At 40.7% G+C, this 21,708-nt stretch overlaps 1 protein-coding gene across 1 annotated transcript in view; it reads left to right on the top strand.

Annotated features, from left to right (window-relative positions):
• Positions 1–21,708, top strand: part of kiaa1109 (KIAA1109 ortholog) — a 75,776-nt gene that overhangs the window by 8,505 nt on the left and 45,563 nt on the right. Inside the window, exons 9-42 of the mRNA XM_020644623.3 lie at positions 746–825; positions 1,074–1,224; positions 1,507–1,663; positions 2,082–2,160; positions 3,762–3,853; positions 4,000–4,117; positions 4,243–4,398; positions 4,920–5,017; positions 5,262–5,446; positions 6,198–6,304; positions 6,401–6,633; positions 6,807–7,025; positions 7,281–7,418; positions 8,028–8,204; positions 8,535–8,663; positions 9,286–9,405; positions 10,060–10,373; positions 11,097–11,347; positions 11,543–11,783; positions 12,003–12,494; positions 14,319–14,589; positions 14,794–14,931; positions 15,097–15,167; positions 15,291–15,464; positions 16,246–16,366; positions 16,622–16,771; positions 17,241–17,368; positions 17,978–18,180; positions 18,479–18,679; positions 18,815–19,026; positions 19,472–19,623; positions 20,718–20,868; positions 21,027–21,179; positions 21,385–21,625. Of these exons, the coding sequence (XP_020500279.2) occupies positions 746–825; positions 1,074–1,224; positions 1,507–1,663; positions 2,082–2,160; positions 3,762–3,853; positions 4,000–4,117; positions 4,243–4,398; positions 4,920–5,017; positions 5,262–5,446; positions 6,198–6,304; positions 6,401–6,633; positions 6,807–7,025; positions 7,281–7,418; positions 8,028–8,204; positions 8,535–8,663; positions 9,286–9,405; positions 10,060–10,373; positions 11,097–11,347; positions 11,543–11,783; positions 12,003–12,494; positions 14,319–14,589; positions 14,794–14,931; positions 15,097–15,167; positions 15,291–15,464; positions 16,246–16,366; positions 16,622–16,771; positions 17,241–17,368; positions 17,978–18,180; positions 18,479–18,679; positions 18,815–19,026; positions 19,472–19,623; positions 20,718–20,868; positions 21,027–21,179; positions 21,385–21,625 (5,903 nt within the window). The remainder of the gene's footprint in view (positions 1–745; positions 826–1,073; positions 1,225–1,506; positions 1,664–2,081; positions 2,161–3,761; positions 3,854–3,999; positions 4,118–4,242; positions 4,399–4,919; positions 5,018–5,261; positions 5,447–6,197; positions 6,305–6,400; positions 6,634–6,806; positions 7,026–7,280; positions 7,419–8,027; positions 8,205–8,534; positions 8,664–9,285; positions 9,406–10,059; positions 10,374–11,096; positions 11,348–11,542; positions 11,784–12,002; positions 12,495–14,318; positions 14,590–14,793; positions 14,932–15,096; positions 15,168–15,290; positions 15,465–16,245; positions 16,367–16,621; positions 16,772–17,240; positions 17,369–17,977; positions 18,181–18,478; positions 18,680–18,814; positions 19,027–19,471; positions 19,624–20,717; positions 20,869–21,026; positions 21,180–21,384; positions 21,626–21,708) is intronic.

Genomic DNA, 21,708 nt, shown 5'->3' with positions numbered 1-21,708 from the left:
ATGAATATGACAACAACCCTGAAGCGATTCAATAATATAGCAGCCTATGTGAATTTATTATTTGTGTATTCAAAACAATCTCTTGAACTTGTAGACGTAGTTTTTCAACTTATGTCACTGTCAGTACTAAATGTATTTGGCACAAAACTTATAATTGAAGCTTCGCTTGGAGGACTATAGCCTCCACGGGGCGTGCACCACCATGCTACCGACGCCCCCTTGAGAATTTGCTCAAACATTGCAGTACTTTATTCTGCATGCAATTGATGACTATTTCTGGATTGGACCATCTATTCTGTAATGCCATAAAGGGTGACAGAGAGCTTAAATAAGAGATCTGTTTTGTCCTCTTCATCTTAACTGCATAAGAAGAAAGACAAACCATTATCTGCACTTTAGTTGATTGAACATTTAAAGTCATATTAATATATCAACCCACAGTGGCCAAGGTGTCACTCTTGAGAAAAACTTGGCAACTGTATCCTCTGTAAAAGCCATTAGTGATTTCAACCTCCAATGGTCCTTGACTTGTTTTAAAGTAATGTTGGAATGTTCAGCCAAAATATAGAAGCGGAAGGACAAACAAGTAGACTTCAATTTAATGAAGTTAATCAATTCTATGGTGCTTTTAAGGTACCTGCTTAGATGCTGTGAAACAAAATGTGGCTCCATTGAATCTTTGCATATATCCTCTACATGACATTAGTTACTCGCCTCTAAATTGTGACCATGTGGCTTCTTTTAGACCTCCCAGACTGATGGGTGAAGGCTTTGTGGTAATGCAGTCCAACGATGTTGACATCTACTACTACCAGGATGAACCAGGTGTCCACACACTCACACACACACACACACACACACACACACTGGCCTTGTGTCATGTGTCCTAATAGAATTTGCTAAGTGAGGAACACACACATATGGCAATAAGATTGGTTACCACTTCCTACAGCATTTATTGTCCTTTATCAACTCTTGATTCTGTGTCTAGATGCCCAGCATAGACCTCATATTTTTGTTACATATTTGTTATCAGTGCCTAGGGCTTGATTTTTTTTTCTGTGTATATGAAGGTCTTGTGCCCGTGGAGCAGGAGGGTGTGGAGGAAGCAGAGACGTGCAGCGAGGATGACAAGCTTCAGGACCTGCCTCCATGTTGGGGTCTGGACATCGTCTGTGGAAAAGGGACTGACTTCAACTACGGCCCCTGGGCAGATCGTCAGAGGTGAGTACCGATTGCCAAAACATACTAACTCTGTATTATCAAATAATTGAACTAAAAATCATACATCTTCCCACAATTCAGTTAATGTTTCATAATTGTGTTCTAAATATGCTAACATGTACTTAAAATCATCTGAACAGCTATGAAGTATTGTATGTTGTTGAGTGCTGTTCCGATTAAGACATAGTCTTCAAAAAAGTTTCAATTCCAAATGTTTTCAACTTTGAGAGATTGCGGTTGATGATACAGCCTGACATTTACATGAACTCTCCCTTCCCTCAGGGACTGTCTGTGGAAGTTCTTCCTTCCCGCTGACTACCAGGACATGAAAGTGACCGAGGTTGCCCAGCCAGGAAAACCCAGGCAGATCCAGGCCTTTGAGCTCCGCATGAACATCATCGCTGATGCAACCATCGATCTGCTTTTTACCAAAAACAGGGTGACTCTTAAGTGCTGTTGTGTGCTTTTCTACTTCTTTTTCTTCTATTCTTGCCATCTTACTGTATGATCTTCCCTCCTCTACCTGCTGCTGTCTTTATCTTTATTCCTCACCATGTTTTGGACATTGATATTGGTTCATGTTTTGTGCTCCTTCAAATTTTCAACCATGAGCAGTGCAGGGGTTTTCAAAAAGCTCAGTATGTGGAGTGCATACTTAATATCAACATAGATGTGTGTTGGATAAAAAATGGAAATGGCTTGAGTGAGGGAAGATTGTCATTTAGTTGCTTATTGTTCAGAATGGTGAACTTCTACTTTTAAGTACTAAGGCACCATTTAGTCATTTGACAGTCCGCATGAATATCCTTTTTTTGCTCTTTTCTCTCTCCATGCTCTGTCTTGATTCCTGTTGCTAGGAAACCAATGCTATCCATGTGAATGTGGGCGCAGGCTCTTACCTGGAAGTAAACATCCCCATGACTGTAGGAGAGAATGGTAAGTGTGTGTGTTTTCAAAGACCACTTGTTGAAATATTCAGCTATTAGATCGATTGAACAGATTCTGTGCACGTAGAAATACATGCCATCTCCAACCTTTCATTGGTTATGATCTGCTGCACTGACTGCTGGTTGAAAAACACCATCAATGAGTCAGCCTGAACACATACAACACAAAATAGTGTTTTTGATGGACATTTATCATATATTTTTTAAATTATGCTTTTTTATGAGCAGGATGTCATCCATTAACATTTTCTTATTCAGTAAATTATAATTGGCCCGTACTTTAATCTAATGGTGCAACAGATCAACAAGGGCGGCTGTTTATTGGTAGAGTTGTCATCTCTCAACTGGAAGGTCGAGGGTTCGATCCCCAGCTCCTGCAGCAACATGTCCGATGTGTCACTGGGCAAGACACCGAATTGCTCCCACTGCTTCAGTGGTGGTGTATGAATGGGATTAGTTACTTCTGATGGCTGATACTACATACTACGAATGTGTAGGTGTGACATGCAGTGTAAAAGTGCTTTGAGTAGTCAGAAGAATAGAAAAGTGCTATACAAGCTCAAGTCCATTTACCATTTACCATCACAAACCTTGTAGTTGGGATCAGATAGACTTTTTGTGACAGACCGTATCATTTTTCAGATCAGCAAAAGAAATTTGTCTTCTTCAGCTCAGTCATGAAACTGTGCTTTTTTTCTTTTCCAGCATTACAACTCAAAATGTGTTTTCATGATTCTTAATGTATCACATCCTGTAGTATAGTAAAGGCTTGAGTTAAATGACAAAGTCTTCAGGTTTTGGATCAAACACAATGCTATGTAAGTTTACAGCGACAGTTTATAACAGACTAGTAGGTTATTAACAATAAGTTTCTGATTGTGTTCACCCATAACCATCAGCTGATACATGCATGATAAATGCAGACACGGTGAGAGGAACAGTGAAGAGTGGAAGCAAAGTAACACAATAACATTTTAACACTTTACACTGTGTGAAAGTCTATGAAGAACTTGCTGTAAAAACAAAGTCAATTAAGACTTTTAAAGTATAGTTTATGCATCGTTCCACTGTTCATGCTCGGCCTGATTTGTGGGGGATGATCCGTACAGATGACAGATCAGCTGTGATCCCTTTCACCACTTATTATAATTTCACTATTATAATGTCTTGAGAATCAGCAATAGCTTCCCTAGTTTGAACCACTTGGCCTCGAGAAATGTCAAATGCAATTTGTGCAGGAAATGTTCTTGATTTTGAATGATTGTTATTATCAAGAGAATCAACACCTTAAATGTTTGTAGAACTGACTTCTAAAGTTCTCCATTGTTCTTGTAAAAACAACAGACGTCTGGGAACATGCACATTTTTGACATTGATAGTCTGTGAAATATATAAAATAATGTTGCTCACAGAGCTCATAAAATTCAGTCAGTCATCAGTCATGGCTCTCCTCTGTCCCCAGAAATGGAGTTAACATAAGGAGCTTTTGAAGTGTGTATGCTAAATGAAATTATGTGAAAGAACTTATCCCCAGCTGTACATTTTGAGAATTGATGGGCCTGTTTCTCTGTCTCTCTCTGATGCCCTCAGGCTACTCTCCTACCATCAAAGGCCAACTGCTTCACGTGGACACCACCAGCAGCATGCTGTACAGGACTCTTCTTGAGGCTGAGATGCTTGCTGTAAGTAGAAGGCTTTTTTTCAGCTTTGAAGCTGTGCCAAATTGAAAAAGATCACTTCTCCATCAGTTTAAGTTGCAAAGTAAAATTAAGCAACTGCATGTACCTAGTTACAGGTTATCCCTGAAATCATGTTTTTCTGTTTTTAGTTTCATGTCATAGCTGGCTACCCTCGGGTGTGGAACATGCCTCAGTCATGGCAGTGTGAGATTGAAGTGTACAAGGCCACCTACCACTTCATCTACGCCCAAAAGAACTTCTTCACTGGTGAGTCCTCCCACAAACAGACACAATGAGAGCATTTACATTTTACTACTACAATATAGGAAATTCACTGGAGAACCTCCAAAGTTTTCACTTCCTCCCCTTAACCTTTTTTTTTTCTTTTTTAGATTTGATCCAGGACTGGTCAAGTGACAGTGCCCCAGACATCTACTCCTTTGTACCCTATTCCTGGAAGTTCAAAATTCTTTTCCACCAGTTTGAGATGATCTGGGCCGCAAACCAACAAAACTGGATTGACTGTTCCACCAAGCAGCAGGAAAATGGTGAGAAGCTCCAAGAAACAATATTTAATAATCAAACTTAATCTATAGGGTTAAAATAAAGGTTTCTACTGGTTATGTTACACAGTGAACACATTGAATGTCCTGTAAGTGAGACTGAGGTTTGAAAGTCATCCTTAGAAATTCCATCTCAAGTCACTGAAGTGTTTTATCAGCTGTGTTAAAGGCTCTAAATATGTAGAAAATACTTTTTAAGACGGATAAGAACGGGTTTAAAATTCTTTGTTGATATTATACTAAGGTTTAATACTATTTTTTCTTTATTGTAACAAATCTGCTCACTGATATACAGTACATTTTTAAGCATTAGTACTAAGGAAAAAAAGAAAAGTCATAAATGCAATTTTTAACTTCTGAATAACTCAATTCCTCTCTAGCACTAAAAGCTGAGTCCCATGACAGGGTACTAAAGCTCTATTAAGTCTTGATATATTATACAGTGTTCACTTAATGTAAGGGAGCCGCTGGTGAGACTAATCAATTGCTTTATTGATCTTCTATAGTGTACCTGGCAGCATGCGGCGAGACGCTCAATATTGACTTCACTTTGCCTTTCAATGAGTTTGTTCCAACCACATGCCATACCCGCTTTAGTTTAAAGGTGAGTCCCGCTTTGAAGGAATGTGATTTGTTCTGAAAATAAATGTCCACTTGTTTTCAGTTTTTTTTCTAGTAAAGATCTTCTTTCTGGACACTATTCTTACAGATGTACTCGTGCACACAATGCCATATATTTAGTCGATGATTTCAGAGATGAAGGTGTAATTTGTTGTCCCTGACTGATGTGAATACTTTGAAACCAACTTTGTGCCGATTGCATTCAAGTAGTTGTCTTTTGTATTCAGGCAGAGGATACAGACATGCGGTTGTCCCTGCCAGAGTGCCATCCCAGCCGCTACCCCCTTCTCACCCTAGCCAAAGACTACCAGAACATCAAGCTGCCCCCGGACATGTTCATGCCTGGGGAGAACCACGGCGCTCCACCCCCCAAACCAACAAAGTCCCGCTGGAGGAACATAACTCACGCAGAGTGAGTGAAACCCGGGAATTATCGCTCAAGAGTTGTGGGAAAAATATGTATGTGTAGGCAAAAAGCAGTGATACCTTACTGATTCCTATTTAGGCCCCCTATGATGTTTAGAACTATTGTAAATCGATCTAGTCCTTATCCATGTTTTCTTTTCTTTTTTTAAGATTTATTTTTGGGGCTTTTTGGGCCTTTAATGGAGAAATAGGACAGTGGATAGAGCTGGAAACCAGGGAGAGAGAGTAGGGAATGACATACAGGCCGGATTCCAACCCGGGCCGCCCTCCTGGCCTCCACACAAGGGGCATGCACTTACCACCAGCGCCCTGTCCTTATCCATGTTGTGTCTTTTTCTTTCAATATTAACAACAACCTTAAGGTTGTTAAAAGTAAAAAAAAAAAGAAAAACTGTCGGTGAACCTTTGCTTGTAGGGTGGCACATGCAGTGTGCACTCTGATTATAACTCAACATCCATATTGTTTATTACGTGTAGTCCCAGGTCAGACCGTACTGATGTAGAGACCCGCTCACTCCCTTGGGGTTCACAATTGGATTCTGTCTGGCCTAGTGCACTCTGTACGGCAGCGTAATCAGGCGTGACCCATTTGCCGTCTTTCGCCTCTACTGAATGTCCTTGAATAGAACGGGTCATAAAGCAAACAATGAACTAGAAAATTCATTTGAAATGATGATAAACCCACCCAGCATCATGACTGTGTGCTGAGTGAACATGTTTTTCTGCCCTTTTATCAGAGCTGGCTGGGTGGATTGCTGGAGTGTGCCCAACTTCCTGCTCATCATCGACTACACCTGGCATCCAATATATCCTCAGAAAGCTGACGAGCAGCTCAAACAGTCACGTAAGCTCACAGTGTCATTTCATCATGAGACGATACACTATGATGTGTAAGGTTATGTTTCACAGTGTCTGAGTGGTGTATGGTTTGTGTCTGAAGTGTCTGAGATGGAGGAGTCCATGCTGTCAGCCCTTCGTCCCCCAGAACACACCTCTGGACCCCACAAAGCACAGTCACGCTACACGTCTGCGTCAGCCTCAACTGTCCACAGACGGGCATCCACCGACCCCTCAGAGCTCCCCCCTGACAGACTTCATGTGGAGATGGAAATGTCCCCTGACTCTCAAATCATCCTCTACGGGCCTCTGCTCCGAGCACTTATCTCCATCAAGGTATGGAAATCCTCAAGTCAGACGGTTAAAAGAATAAACATAGATTTTGGTTAAAACTTTCTAAATCATTCATCTGATAGCAAGAATGCTCAGTAATAATAAAAGCATCAATCAATAAGTAGTCTTCAATTCATAAAACAGCCCTCCGATCTTCATTTGCTCTGCTCTTACAGGAAAACTACTTTGGTGAGGATGACATGTACACAGACTTTGAGGAGGCAGTATCCAGCCCCGTGTTATCCACCTCCACCTCCTCAGGCCTTGGTTGGTCTCCTCTGGGAATGGAGGATAGTGAACAGAAGGACAACTCAGACATCCATCCCTTAGACCTGCGCCCATGGGACATCACAGTGTATATCAATCTCTACAAAGTTCACGGCCGACTGCCAATGGTAAAACATAATTACCGCCAGTATAGTTTAAAGGTTTTTTTTTTTATGAAAGAAATGAAAAATACAGTAGAATTATTAATGCAGAATGTTGAAAGTGGACACAGATTCACATTTACATCCACATTTTATTCCCTCATTTATTTCCTAGCTTGCAGAGTGAACCCTCCAGCCAGTCTTTGAGTTGATGTGTGTTTGTTAACGTCATGGTTTGATGGAGTCCACACTTATTCTTGTTTTTTTTGTCACTGCCTTCAGCACTGCAGCAGCGAGGGTCCTGAGGGTCCATCCGGTTTTTTGGAGCGGCTTTGTTTTGAGATGAAAAAGGGTCACAAGGAGACAATGCTTCAGCTGCTCCTGTCTCCCATTCACATATTTGTCAGTGACAACTACCAGGTCAGAAACACAGCTCTGTGGTGGTTATCTTATCTTACCTTCATACAATGCAGTCATTTCAATAAAGAAGATTTTAATCTATAGATTAATGCTTGGTGAACTTTAATTAAACATGTTAAGCAAGGTCGTGTTATCAACTAGATTAATGCAAACTTCAGACATGTGGCACAACTCATGAATAAAACTGTTGAACATGAATACAAACAGAACTTCTTTCATGTTGCAACTAAAGGGATGAGTCAGTCTTCAGAAAATACCCTGAATAAAGCGAACGGGTCAGTGTTTCATTATGTAAAGCATGCTTTTCACCATCCACATGTTTGCATAAGCACTTATTGTGTAACCATACTGAATTTCTAAGCTGTAGCCATGAGTTGGATCTTGCTGCACAGAGTGAATAATCCCTGACAGAGAAGTTTTAGCCTTCAACTTTCTCCTTCAGTGAGATAACAAGCACTTCTTTATGGAATATGCAGGGGTATTATAGAATGAGTTCCACTTCAGCTGAGGATTGTTATATTCTCTTACTGTTTTTTTTGTTGTTTCACTTGCAAAGCAGTTATTAAGATGAAAGAAAATTTATCTGTGTGTGTTGATTGTTTCCCACAGCGTCCTACCGCAGACGGGGTGTTGAGAGATGGCCACCTAAGTCTGTCTGGCCTGCAGATGAGAGCCCATGCTATGTTTTCTGCTCAGGGCGTACCCTTGGGCAGTGACACAATTGAGTATGCCTGGCTTATTGACATGCAGGCTGGGGGGCTCACTGGCCGGGTCACTGTGCCACAGGTCTGTATTTGGTTGTATTAAGAAAAATAGTTATTTGGAATGTAAAAATTAGAAATTGGTTAAAAAATAGGTTACAAAATAATGCAATCTGAAAAGAATTGCAAAAAATCCAGAAAATCCAGCATTTATGGCAGAAAATTAATTGTGTATCTTTCTTTATATCATGTTTTACATTTTATAGAATTATCTTTTTGGGTTTCCTTGTGCTTGTTTCTCCCACAATTACAGCAATATTTTTTCTGTATTTTTATTATATACATTTCCATATAATAAGTTTTTGTTCTAAATATTTTTAAGTACTGATGTTTCTGCATGTGTTGTGATTATTAGGTGGCCAGTATGATTGAGTGGGGTGAGACTTTCCTTTTCCATGGGGTGTCCAGAGAATTCCAGCTAGAACAACCTAAGCCCTCTGTCATCTGCCAGCATGGCGTTGACCGGCGCATCTGCGATGCCAAGGTATGAATATGCAGAGCAAGATGAAAACCATGATCTGAGCTTCACTTCTTATTTGTTTTTTTCTTTTATCTACTGATGTCTGGCATTAGTTTCAATCTATTTGCATCTGTGTGTTTGAATCACACATTGGAAACTACTAAGCCTGCTCATTAGGGCTGAAGGTTTTATTTTTTAAATATCAGAACCTTTATAGTTATAAAGATGTGAATGTGAATCAGCATCAGAATATAAATACAAACAACTGTGAACCTTTCTCTAATGATGCATGACCCTGAAATCACAACATTTATACTGCTTGCAAACTGAACAAGACTGAAACTGAATTGAGCAACTGAACCACAAAGCATTGATCTGCTCACAGCAGCTGTACATACAGCACTGTAGCTCACACACACTATAGTTGGAAGTTACTTTAAAGGAAAACAAAATGCTTGTTTTTTTGTGAATACTAATAAGGATATTTTTAAAAGCTGTGCCTCAGAGCCCCGATCAGTTTCTGACAGTTGAGCAGTTGTGGCCACAGGCTATGGAGCTCTATGCAAAGCAAAGACGGACTAAATTGGTGATCCCTTCCTTGCTATCACAAATTATTTCCTACTGCAACATGATGGTTGTTTTGCAGATGAGCTGCTTGCCAGGTCACTGCCGAACATCAGAGGAGCTGAAGTACACCATGACGCGGCTGGCCATGGATGGAGTTGATCTGTTCATTGTGGAGCATGGCTGTGCTGCAAACATCAAGGTAATTACCTCCAACCAATAAATAAACTTTTATTTAAAATATATTGTTTAAACTCAGTTAAATCAAAGTAAGTTCATGAAGAAGCTGCTAGATATATATATATATATATATATATATATATATATATATTTTTTTTTTTATAAACATATTTTATTGCCATTTTATAAGGTTTCGGAACACATAACAATACAATGACATCCTACAAGTTTCCTATTAAGCCACCAGTCCAACCCCTCCCCCTGCCACTCCCCCCCCCCCTCCCCCCACAATGACAATTCCACCAATAAGACACAACAATTAAAAACAGTTCTAATACAGTAAATTAAATAATAAAAGGTACATTGGTGCAAAATCTATAATACAGCTAAGAAATGATAACATAAATAATAATAGAGTAAAAAAAATACTAACACTTACAATAAAAATAAATAAATGAATAAAATAATAATAATAATAAGATTAGTCCAATTATTTTCTCCTCATCCCCCCCCCCCCCAAAAAAAAAAAAAATAATAATAAATGTGAGGAGGTCAGGGAAGGGAGGTCAGCCTCCTAACATAATCAATCAGGGGCTTCCAATGACTGTACAATTTGTCAAGCTGCTAGATAATTGGTGATGTTAAAAAAAAAAAAAAAAAAATCTTTCTTCTTCAGACGGCTAACATTCGGGTTGCAAACTGTAACCTGCACAACCAAGCGGTGGGGGAGGGCATCAGCGCCGTGGTGCAGGACGTAAACATCAGGCAGTACATTGAGCAGCAACAGCACAGCGAGGCAACCAGGCTGCAGCCAGCTGGACAGGGTCAAGGTCTGGGTCAGCCCCCTTTGCTGCGACGCTCAGTCTGGCTGGAGGCAGGTTCAGTCAACCTGAACCTCATTACAGCAGACATTGCCCTGGCTGCTGACCACCCAGCCAAGTGTGAAGTCCAGAGGCATTTTCTGGAACTACATGATGCTCTATCCAAAAGGTAAAAAAACACACACACTGCCCCGTGGGTAGTAACCCTCAAGGCATTTCAGCACCGTATAGCATCGTAAAGTTTTGTTCACTGTTATTTAAATAAATAGTAAACAGACTTGGACTTGTGTAGCGCTTTTCTAGTCTTCTGACCACTCAGAGTTCTTTAACACTACTGTCACATTCACATTCCCTTTCACACACTGAAGGCAGAGGCTGCTATCTAATGAAGCTCTGTATGAAGGAATACCAAATGAAGTCATTAAATGTTCTGCTTGTTAAGGTAAATATATTTTTGTAGAGTGCATAGATTGATGCATTCATATACAAAGATAATAAGTGTTTATCATTTGACAGATTGTCAAACTACTGTGATAATAGATTCAATAAACAATCAAAGACCTTATAAAAAGTAATCGGGGAACAATTTCCACTACAGCTGCAATTTTTCTAGCCTGCAATTAGACTTTTTTTTTAGTTAGTTTAGCTACATTCACTGCATGTGGCTTCTAACAAAATATAGAAATGTATCATTCAGGGTTAGTTGTGTTTTTGTCATTAAACACTATTATTATTATCATATTGAATTGGACAAAGTATGCATGCATGACTGGACTAAATTTGACAGACATACATACAGCTAAAACAAAGCTAGCACAAGTGCATGTTTGAATTGTCTGCCATCTGCTCTACATTATTTTCTACATCCCTCTCATTCCCCTCTTCCCCTCAGACTTTGGTTCCTTTGGCCCGAAGACTCAGGCATTCGCAACAAGCGCAGCAGGAATCGCTGTGGCTGCCTTGGAGGCTGCAGGTTCTTTGGAGGTACCAACATGGGCCTGGACTTCTTCAAGCTTGAAGAGCTAACTCCTTCGTCCTCTTCTGCCTTTACTTCTTCCAGCACGGACGCAGACATGTCCTATGGCCAGTCTTTGCTGCAGCCTGGGGAGTGGATTATTACCAAGGAAATACCAAAAGTTGATGGTATGGATTATAAAGATTACATTTCTTCACGTTCTCAAAGTTGTTATAGAGGGTCTACTCTTCCAAAACCATGGTTTACCTTTTGATCTTTCTGCTTACCTAGTTCATTTCATGATCATTTATTCAGCTTGAACTTTTTTCATCTTGTCTACCTACTCATTGATGTGTTACTTAACAAAATATGCACTTTCTTAGGGAGAGTTGTTGGGCTAAAGACAGACACACACTCGCCATGTCTGCCACCTGAGCTGCCTGAGAGGCGTGTTCAGCAACACCTGAGTCTCCAGGTGCCCCAACGCTCCCACAGCTCTGCCTCCTCCTCTGAAGAAAATAGTTCCTCCAGTGCTGCATTGCCCCTGCTGGCCGGAGAGAGGGACTCTCCTTCACCAAGCACAGAGGAACGCATTTTTCCGATGAATGGCAAAAGCCCTGCTGAGTAGGTTCAAAAAATTATACTTTGAATGTTGTGCTATATTAATATAACATACTGTACCATGTAACTGTTAATGCTAGAACATAAATATGAGCAGTCAGAGCATGCAGTAAACATTTAAAGGCAGCACAACCAGGGTTTGCATAAAATCAATCATGTAACTTTTATGTCCTCACATAGTCAATACTGGCTTGTAAATGTTGATATCTCCTTTCTATGCAGCACCCTAGGGGACGTCCCAGAGGTTTCCCCTGTCTCCCCCAACAGTTCCCAGGACCGCTCCTCAGTGCGCTCCCCCCTCTGCTCCCCCCTGAAGCGCCAGTCCTCTGTACACTCAGGTCGGCTTGGCAGCACCAAAAGCCTGTCAGCTGCTGTCTTCGCTGACAAGCCTCCACCAGTTTTGTCCGGTGGCGTCCAGTTCAGCAGTGAGGTTTCCCGAAGCGATGAGAATGTCCTGGATTCACCACGTCAGCGCAGGAGCTATGGCTCTTTTCCCTTCACGCCTTCAGCCGACTCCAACACCTTCCACCAGTACCGCTCTGCTGACTCCAGTATGTCAGTGGCTGACAGTGAGGCCTATTTCTCCGCCGCTGAGGACTTTGAGCCGATAAGCAGTGCGGACGAGGGTCCAGGGACGTACCCAGGTCGCAAAAAGAAGAGGAGGCAGCAGATGCAGCAGCCACAGCAGCCCCCATATCACATGGAGAACTACAGGTCAGCTAACATTGTAATTACTTAGGAAATCAAAACATCTACAAGAAGACAACAGCACGTCTCACTAAAGTTCTTGATGTGAAGGGGTTCAAAACTCTGAGCAGAGACTGGGTGGTTGGTCAGATCTAGTACAAGGTTAAGCACGGGATTAGAATGGGGGAGAGACAGCTTGCGGTAATATCAAAGACTCTCTCATTTCTCATCTGTTCTAGCAGATGAATTAATGACTTGTCTAGCAAGTTCTGACCTTCCCAGATTGCTTGAAGTTTTACCCTTTTAAGTAATGTTAAAGAGGCCGTTCTCAAATGTTTCTGGTGGTGGTGATGATTTACATTTTAAGATTGTTACATTTTCAAAGACTTTCTATATTTCAAGTTTATTTCAATAGAGTGTTTCTTTCTATTAAAGGTCACATATAATGCAAAATATACTTTACTATATTTTTCGAACAACAATGTGTCTGCCTAGTCTGTCAACAAACTCCCCAATTATGAGAAGGGGGCCATCCTCTCCATCTTGTGCCTGCTCCACCTTTTAGAAAAATATTTGCCCAAACAGGCCGTTTGCAGAGGTAGTTCAGTTGGTAGAGTCGATCGTCTCTCAACCGATACATTTGGGGGTTTGATCCCCAGCTCCTGCAGCAACATGTCTGATGTTTCCTTGGGCAAGACAGTTAGCACCATGTTGCTCCTGCTGCTTTGTATGGATGTGTGGGAATGGGATTAGCTACTTTTAGCCTCTGCTATCAGTGTGTGAATGTGTAGGTGTGACCTGTGGTGTAAAAGCACTTTGAGTTGTCAGAAGACTAGATAGCGCTATACAAGCTGAAGTCCATTTACCATTTTACCGTTTACCCTTCATGACATCACAAAGGGCGGTCATATCTCCTGAATGGGTTTGTTCTGTCCTCTTGATTTGGTCTTTCAGCCGTAAACAACAGGGCATGGAGCGAGAAAACCCCAGTCACCCAAGCCCTTCCAGAGAGGTCAAAATGAAGCTCACTTGCATTTAAAGCTACAGACACAGGAACAGTCTGTTTAGCAAGAAACTTGTGTTTTGGGGAGCTTTGCGACTTATTCAAACTGGTTGAAAAGGAGGATAATATGTGACCTTTCAGTTTCATTGTAGCTGGATTTAAAAGCAAAAGTAGTGTTGTGGAGTTTTGAAATAACGAGTTCTTTAACACTTTGCATATAATAGTACTTGGAAACTATTGTCGAACCAAACAGGCAGCAAACTTTGCAATAAATGACTTATGATTCATCCCAATGACATTCTGGCTGTGTTTGTAAAATAGCACATTATACATAATTAAATGAGCAGTGTTATGACATTTTTATGCTTAACACCAAACAAGTTTTGCATTTCATTGAGTTAAGAAAGTTGCCCCGAAGCCGAACATGTTGCAGTTTTCATTTATAACTTCATTTGATCATGCTAGAATGAATGTTCTAGAAAGTTTGTAGCGTATGAGATGTTCAATCCAGGCAGACACTGGCCGCTGGTGTGTTTTGCAAATTGGATTTCATTCTTGTTTTGTTCCTACCTTGTCTTTTGTCTATTAGCTGGAAATGTCCTCACATTGATTTGGTCAGGCTTTTGATTGAAACAGCCTCCACACAAACACAAGTTTGTCAATTCAGTCTCATGAAAGGTTTCAGCATGACTTGAGGCTGTTGAAACTAAAGTCTGAAACTATAAACAGACAAGTGCCAATTATTCTGTTAGACAACCATGCTTATGTGGGCCAGTTTTTATCTGCAACTGTTTTTATGTCTTTATTGATTTCATGTGTTTGTCTTATACATTGACATCCCCCCACAGTCGGAGCTCCATCTACCACAGTGTTGAGGGTCCCCTTACCTATGTTCTCAATGGAGAGCTAATCACTGAGCCACGTCCTCTGCCCCTGCCCCCGATGTTGCCTCCACTGCCGCCCCATCCCCTGCCTAGCCACACATCCCAGGCCTCCTTCGTCTCTGCCCTGGCTGAGGAGGAGAGCTCGGTGGAAGCGGAGAAGACTGCTGAACCAGGACCTGTAACCCGTCAGCCCCATGTCATGGCGTGCTACCAGACTTATCTGGCCCATTACCAGGCAAAGTCTTTCACATTATTTTTCTTTAAATCCTGGGCCCTTCAATTATCAGATTATTATTTTTGATTGTTCATTCAAAACGTATTTTGCTTAAAAATACTGTATGTAAAAAATGTCTGGTGCCAGCACTGAGATGGGATATTGCTTTTTCACTATGATTTCTGTGCAGTCCAAATAAAACACTTTTCACTGAACTGCTTTTAGGTCTCAAATTGGTCCGTCAAGCAGCCCACCAACAAGAGGACCTCCAAATCTTCTTTGCACCGCCCCCTAGATTTGGACACACCCACCAGCGAAGAGAGCTCCACCTCATTTGACCAGCTCTCTGTCCCCAGCTTTAAGGTCTTTGAGTAATAACTTAGTGTGTGAAGCATAGCATTTGGCTCCTTTCAGCATGTGATACATACTATACTGTAACGTTTTTGATTTGATCTTATTATTTTCTGTGTAAGAGGTTTAATGGTCAGGTCCATGATTTTGTAGTGTAACATGTTTCTTTACATTCAGGTGATAAGGCAGGGCCTCTCTGCTAGCTCTCTGTTGGACAGAGGACTTCAGCTTATGGGAGAGAACAACAGGTAATGGTGTTATACATTTGTTTAAAAAAAAAAAAAAAAAAAGGTAAGTGAGTTTTCTGTTCTAAACCTCGATCATATTCAATTTGCACTTTGATCAGAGAATGTGTGATTGTTCCTCTCCAGTACGCCATACACTCCACTGGACAAGAGGGCCATGGAGAACACTGATGAGGACACAACGACAGATGACTGGACACTAGAGCAGCCCTTAGCTCAGACCAGGACAACTGCCATTGTGGAGGTGAAGGGAGCCGTCAATGTGGTGCTCACACCCCTTGTAGCCGAATCCCTGGACAGGTAGTAACCACCCTTTGTGTTTTAATCGTTACCTGTTTGTTGTTTAAGCTTTAACTATGTCCTGATTTTAGATAGATACTTTATTGATCCCGAGGGAAATTCGAAGCATCCAGTAGCAGGTTACAAAGACATACATGACATGAAACATTTGTTACAAATTAACCACAAAACCGACGCCGCCCCCCCCCCCATACATATATATTAACCTGAGAAAAAGATTTAAAGAATACCCCTAGATGAATCAAGACTTATACAAGAAATGTACATAACCCGTGCAGGGATAAAAATAAGATATACCGGTAATATATATATATATAATTAGACATATTTATTCAAATAAGAAGTCAACTTTTCTTAATAAAGTTATGTAACTTTTTGTTGTGCTGCTTTGTCAACCAAGTTTTTCCTTTCAGCTTAGTTTCCAATTCTGTGTAGAGCATGTTAGATGTTTTCCTCATTCTCAGTTCAGGGTAACTGCTCTCTGTCTTAAGTATCTACTAGTGTGAATGTGAAGTGTGCCAGGGGTTAATAATGCTGGTTTACAAGAGTAGTACAATCATTCTATGGCCAGTGCCATGTTGAGATTGATAAACTGTTGCTAGGAGGTTAAAGAGTTGCCTTTAAGTAGTGACATAGTAAATTCCACTATACATGGGAATGGGGATTTTTCTAGGTTTTCAACGTCTCTTTGTTTGCTTGCTAACCATCACAGACATACACATGTATAATGTTTTTTTTTTTTTGTTTTAATTACAGCTGTTTGTTTCATTGATCTCTTTAGGTATATTGAATCCATGGTACACTTTGTCAGTATCCGTCATCCTGCAGCCATCCTGGATGACCTGCATGGGAAAGTCCTCAATGAAGCCTATCAAATCAGCAAATCCACTGTCACTGAGTCTGTAAGTACAACAAAGCTCCTAACAGAACGCAAATAAAACGATCATAGTAAAGGTTTTGAATGTTGACATACAATTTAGAAATGTGTTATACTGACATAAATCACATGGACATAAATCAATTTAAACCACAAAGGAAATGCTGTCATTGTTGTAATAGTGTCAAAAAAGTGTCATTGGCACAATTCAATTGAATCAGCCATCTTGGTTAGGCTTTGTAACCTGACGACTCACTCTTTTGCACCTGTATCTGCATAGAGCCAAACAGGCAAGCAGGAGCACAAGCTGTCCAAGACAGAGGGCACAACCCCTGGATCCCTCAACATCTCACAAGGCCAGACGGACCTGTCAGTCAAACCAGACAATGTGAAAATCAAGGGCCTCCAAGCCAACGTCTCCATTCCCAAGGTAAGACCCGTGACCTCAAATAATGAGAGGCCAGTGGTGTTCATTTGCTCTGACTGACAGAGATTCAAGAGCAGGCACAAAATCATGAGCGGAGCTGTGGATCACTTTACTTTAAACCATGATTGGGTCAAACATCTTAAAGCTGTAGTCGAAGCTATCAAGATCATTCATATGTTTCTTTTTCATTCCACTAAATTCAAATTTGGAGTCTGTGATCACTAGAAGTGACTTTGCACATTATAGATGTTTCTCATTTGTGACTATTTCATGATAGATTGTACTTTTACCCTCTGCATAGTCATATAAAGAAAACCTTAGAAATATCACATTTTGAAAAAATAGTCCTACACTTTGTATGATTAATCTGTTTATTACATTTCCATCCCCATGGAGCAACTTAGTATTCTTTTTAGAACTTCTTTTGGGGTCGTTTAGTTTACTTATTGTTATTTCTTTTCTATTTTTGCAGGTGAACCTTTGCCTTTTGCAGGCCTCTGTAGAGGAGGGGTCACCTTCTGTCTCCAGTAAGTGTGTCACACATGTGTCTCTTGTGGCACTGTGCTTCGACAGGATCGCAACTCAGTTTAGAATGAACAGGTTTGGCCTCAAATTCTCTCTCTCTGTGTGTGTGTGTGTGTGTGTGTGTGTGTGTGTGTGTGTGTGTGTGTGTGTGTGTGTGTGTGTGTGTGTGTGTGTGTGTGTGTGTGTGTGTGTGTGTGTGTGTGTGTGTGTGTGTGTGTGTGTGTGTGTGTGTGTGTGTGTGTGTGTGTGTGTGTGTGTGTGTGTGTGTGTGTGTGTGTGTGTGTGTGTGTGTGTGTGTGTGTGTGTGTGTGTGTGTGTGTGTGTGTGTGTGTGTGTGTGTGTGTGTCAAGTGTATTTGCTATGGAATTTCTGCTAACATTTCATTTATTAATTTTGATGTAGTCTTTTCAAGGGTTCCAAACTTGTTGTAAAATGTGTTTTTAGGATTTCATCCAGGTCATGGTAATTGAAGTTTACTTTTAGATCAAACTTTAAGAAACATTTCATTGGTTTGCTAATCATTGGCATAATTTACTTTGATCTTCCATTCATAACCCTTTTTTTTATTTTTATTTAAAGCTGATACCGGTTATTCTGTGCACATGCAGACATTCTAACAAATATTGAACTATTCTAGCTCCAGCTGAAATGCAGCAGCTCAATCACACTTTTTGCCGCTTCCAGGGGTATTGTGGAGGAGACACCAAACACAACAGAACATGGGAGGCATTCAGTCATGTTGGAGAAGTATGCCTCAGCCACCAAGATGCAGCCTCAGTCATCTGGCTCACTGCGCTCCAATGCAGGTATCGAGAAAGGCAAAGAGATCGCTGCCAGGCTGAATATCCACCGTATCCACAGTCAGCTGCGGGGCCTCGACTCCACAGGTGTGAATGAATGTTTAGTTTGAACTCTTTTTCAAATTGTTGCCTTACCTTTTAGAAGATATATGAATGATGAAAATAATATAAGGTGTCTCCAGACACCTTGCAAAGTAACCACACTTGACATACAGTATCAAGCAAAAGTACTTTGAACTTTTGACTTCAGTGCATTTTAGGTAGCATGACATCATCTTAAATTATCTGTTTTCAGATTTCTTTGCTCTCGCCAAGTAACTTCCATTCTTCAAAAGAATCCTTTGAATGGTACAAAACACTGGCATTGTTTGCTTTTCTGTTAAAGACATAGGCACATGTGCCATCACTGCAATACCTTTTGAGAAGTCCAAAGTGCTGTTTGGCTTGGAGGAAATGGAGGAGTTTTCACTTGTGGATGAAACGGATCCTCAGGCCACAGCAGGAGATCTTGGACGATCCATTGCGTCTCTTGAGAAATGGGGCTGGATCATGTTTGAATGCGGCATAGAGAACCTCACAGTCAAAGGTAAACCATTCAACACTGAGCAGAAGTCATGACTTACATTGAGTGTATGGATATGGTAAAAAAAACAAATATTTTTCAGATGGAAGTGGGGAGTTTTTGTTCAGATTGTTGACTGTATTCCACTTCATGTTGCAGGGGGCCGTCAGTCAGGGGCCATTCTTTACAATGCATTTGGTGTGATGGGTCGCTCAGACACTGGGGGTAAGACAGGGATGTCTAAGTCCAACGGTTCAACAGGCTCACAGACAGGCAGCGGGTACAGCACTGATGTCTCTGATGACAACCTGCCAAATGATACCATCGGCCCTGCGTCTGATGCCAACGAACACTCGGACTCTGACGACCAGGTGTGAAATGATTTCTTTGTTAATGTGAGGTTGATTTAAAAGAATTATCAGATTATTATGTGCATTTAAAATCCACCACACTCTTTAAAAACCTTAAGAATCTGAAGTTTGTATTTTATATCTTGTAGTCTGCCACATAATTGAACTCCTCATTTGTTTGTTTTGCTGACAATAACCTCAAACTTTCACTTTTGAAAGGCAAAATCAATATTCTTTGAGCTGATTTTTCTTCACCCTGTCTGTCAACAATCATTGTCTAACTTTAAACAAAACATGTACAATTATTTAAGGCATTCAGGTTGGCCTCAAAGAATAAGGGAATTAAACAACACAATTAGAAACAAACCATGACGTTAACACTTGTTTTGGCCCCAGTCAGACAACACTGTAATGAGTTTTCCCCAGGCAGGTTCATCGACCTGTAATACCTTGTTGTGCTCTGCAGGATGAAGGGGTGGAATCAGATGACCTGAAGAAAGACCTTCCCCTCATGCCCCCACCTCCTGACTCCAGCAGCATGAAGCTGACCATTAGGGAGATCTGGTTCAGTTTTGCTGCTCCCACCAATGTGCGTTCACCTTCACAGGCCATCTCGAGGTACGACTACATGGACATATATAAACAACTTTAAATGTGTAGTGCATGGGAAGTTCTTGTTTATTTACTGCAAATGTATTTATGTGTTAAACATTCTAAGTCTGACCAATTACAAAGCAGCTTCCTTTTAATAGTTATCATTGCTATCTACAAAGGTGTTTTTATCTGGGGCACATCACGAGGCATGAGCCAGGTTTGAATGAGCTGATCTTATTTTATATGAAGAGCAATTCACTGACGTCTGGCTGGAATACTAAAAGCTTACTAGACAGTTTCTGTCTGTGCAAGTGTTGTGAAAGAAATCTAGTGTGATGGGGAGAGTATTACCTTTTGGAGAGGGGTTTTTAATGAGAATCATCTCTTGTGCGCTCATGGCAATGGTTGTCAAATGATGTTAGCATTGTTGCTGATGCAGACCTGTCAGTATCACAGGTCATCAAACTGATCAAACTGCAAGGTATCTGAGTCTTATTGTAACGTGGCTAACCCAATGCATCATGGTTCTTGGTGCAGTTGAGGGAAAAAAAATCTATTCTTACCTCGCTTGAGAAAAAACAAGGTTAAAGTTGTCGACATTCATCAACCTTTATTTAAGTTCTCGGAGAGATCCTTGAGGGCGACCCTCATTTACAATGATGCAAAGAAAACATACATAAATGACAAACAGAAAGAGTTGAACAAAGAATGAGTTAAAGCTACCACAGGGAATAAAAACAATAAAAGAGCAATAAAACAAATAAAATGTTTAAACTGAAAATTAATTGAAAAAGGTTGAAATTACTACAATGATTTGTCAACAATTAAAATCAAATAAAACAGTTACAGTCAGGTATTGGGCGGTTAAGACGAATATTTCTCAAATGTCCAAAAGGGATAAAAGAGCTCAATTTCAGGTCATGCTCTAAAATATTCTAAGAGTTTGTAGCACTCACGCTAAAAGCAGTTTTCCATCCACATTATGATAATTCAAAGTCTTTGGTTTAATGTCCAAAACAGAAGTAAATCACAAATGAATATATGAATATATTTATGGGTATATAGATGAACTGTTATTGGTTGATAAGTAATCCTATGACTCCTTTTATTTTTTAAAGGCAACTGAATCTGTTGAGCACTGCGACACCTGCCATTGGAGCCTGGTTGGTTCCCATTGACCAGCTCAAATCTTCTCTGCGCAAACTGGACATGGAGGGCACACTGCGAGTGTGTGCTGTCATGGGCTGTATCATGACAGAAGCTTTAGAGGTGAGCAGAATATCTGTAGACTTAAACACATATCACGTTTATCCAGTATACTCTGAGTGCTCAAAGAAATGAAATCAGTTCAGATGTATTTTGTAAAACTAAAGGATTCCTTTAACTCTACTTGGTTTGGTGGTTTGACACTTTTCACTCCCCAACAGAAAAAGAGTATTCACATCCCCATCCGAAGCAAGTACAACCGAGTGACTAAACGAGCTCGTTACTTGCATGAGAATCCCTCCTGTATGCTTTGTAACATCCTCCATCGCTATCTGCAGCAGGCTGACTACTCTATCATTGAGGAGGCTACCATGGTGAGTATGAAGCCTTTGAATAGCTTCTACTTTGTCGTGACAATTTCGGGGAACCCTTTAGGTGCAACCTTTACAGTTAAATGACTGCAAAAGGTTACGATACATGGTTCCATTTGAACCTAACGATTCATTTAAAGTAGTCTCCTTTACTGCTTTGATTCAATTTATCAATGGCACTGATATAGTACTCTCTGTTTCCTCCCAGAATGACGGAGTTCCAGCACTTGTGACTCTAAAAAAGGGTCTGGTTGCTTTGGCTAGGCAATGGATGAAATTCATCGTGGTTACTCAGGGCTTCAAAGCTATTGGTCTCATGAGGCCTAATCAGCTCACTAAGCCTAAGGAGCCTCAGCAGAACCTGGTCGAGACAGTTCTAGGCTTGGACAACGGCGCTGCGCTGCAGAGTGACACCAGTGCGGATGGAGCTGAATTTGAATTTGATGCAGGTGGGAACTTAGATTTTTCAGGGTGCTTATAGTATTCTGAGTGTGACATTTTGTGCATGCACTAGTTCATATTTGATGTAAAT

The sequence above is a fragment of the Labrus bergylta genome, chromosome 18, assembly GCF_963930695.1.
Source record: "Labrus bergylta chromosome 18, fLabBer1.1, whole genome shotgun sequence".
NCBI lineage: Eukaryota > Metazoa > Chordata > Actinopteri > Labriformes > Labridae > Labrus > Labrus bergylta.
This window is presented reverse-complemented; position numbering and strand designations above follow the sequence as displayed.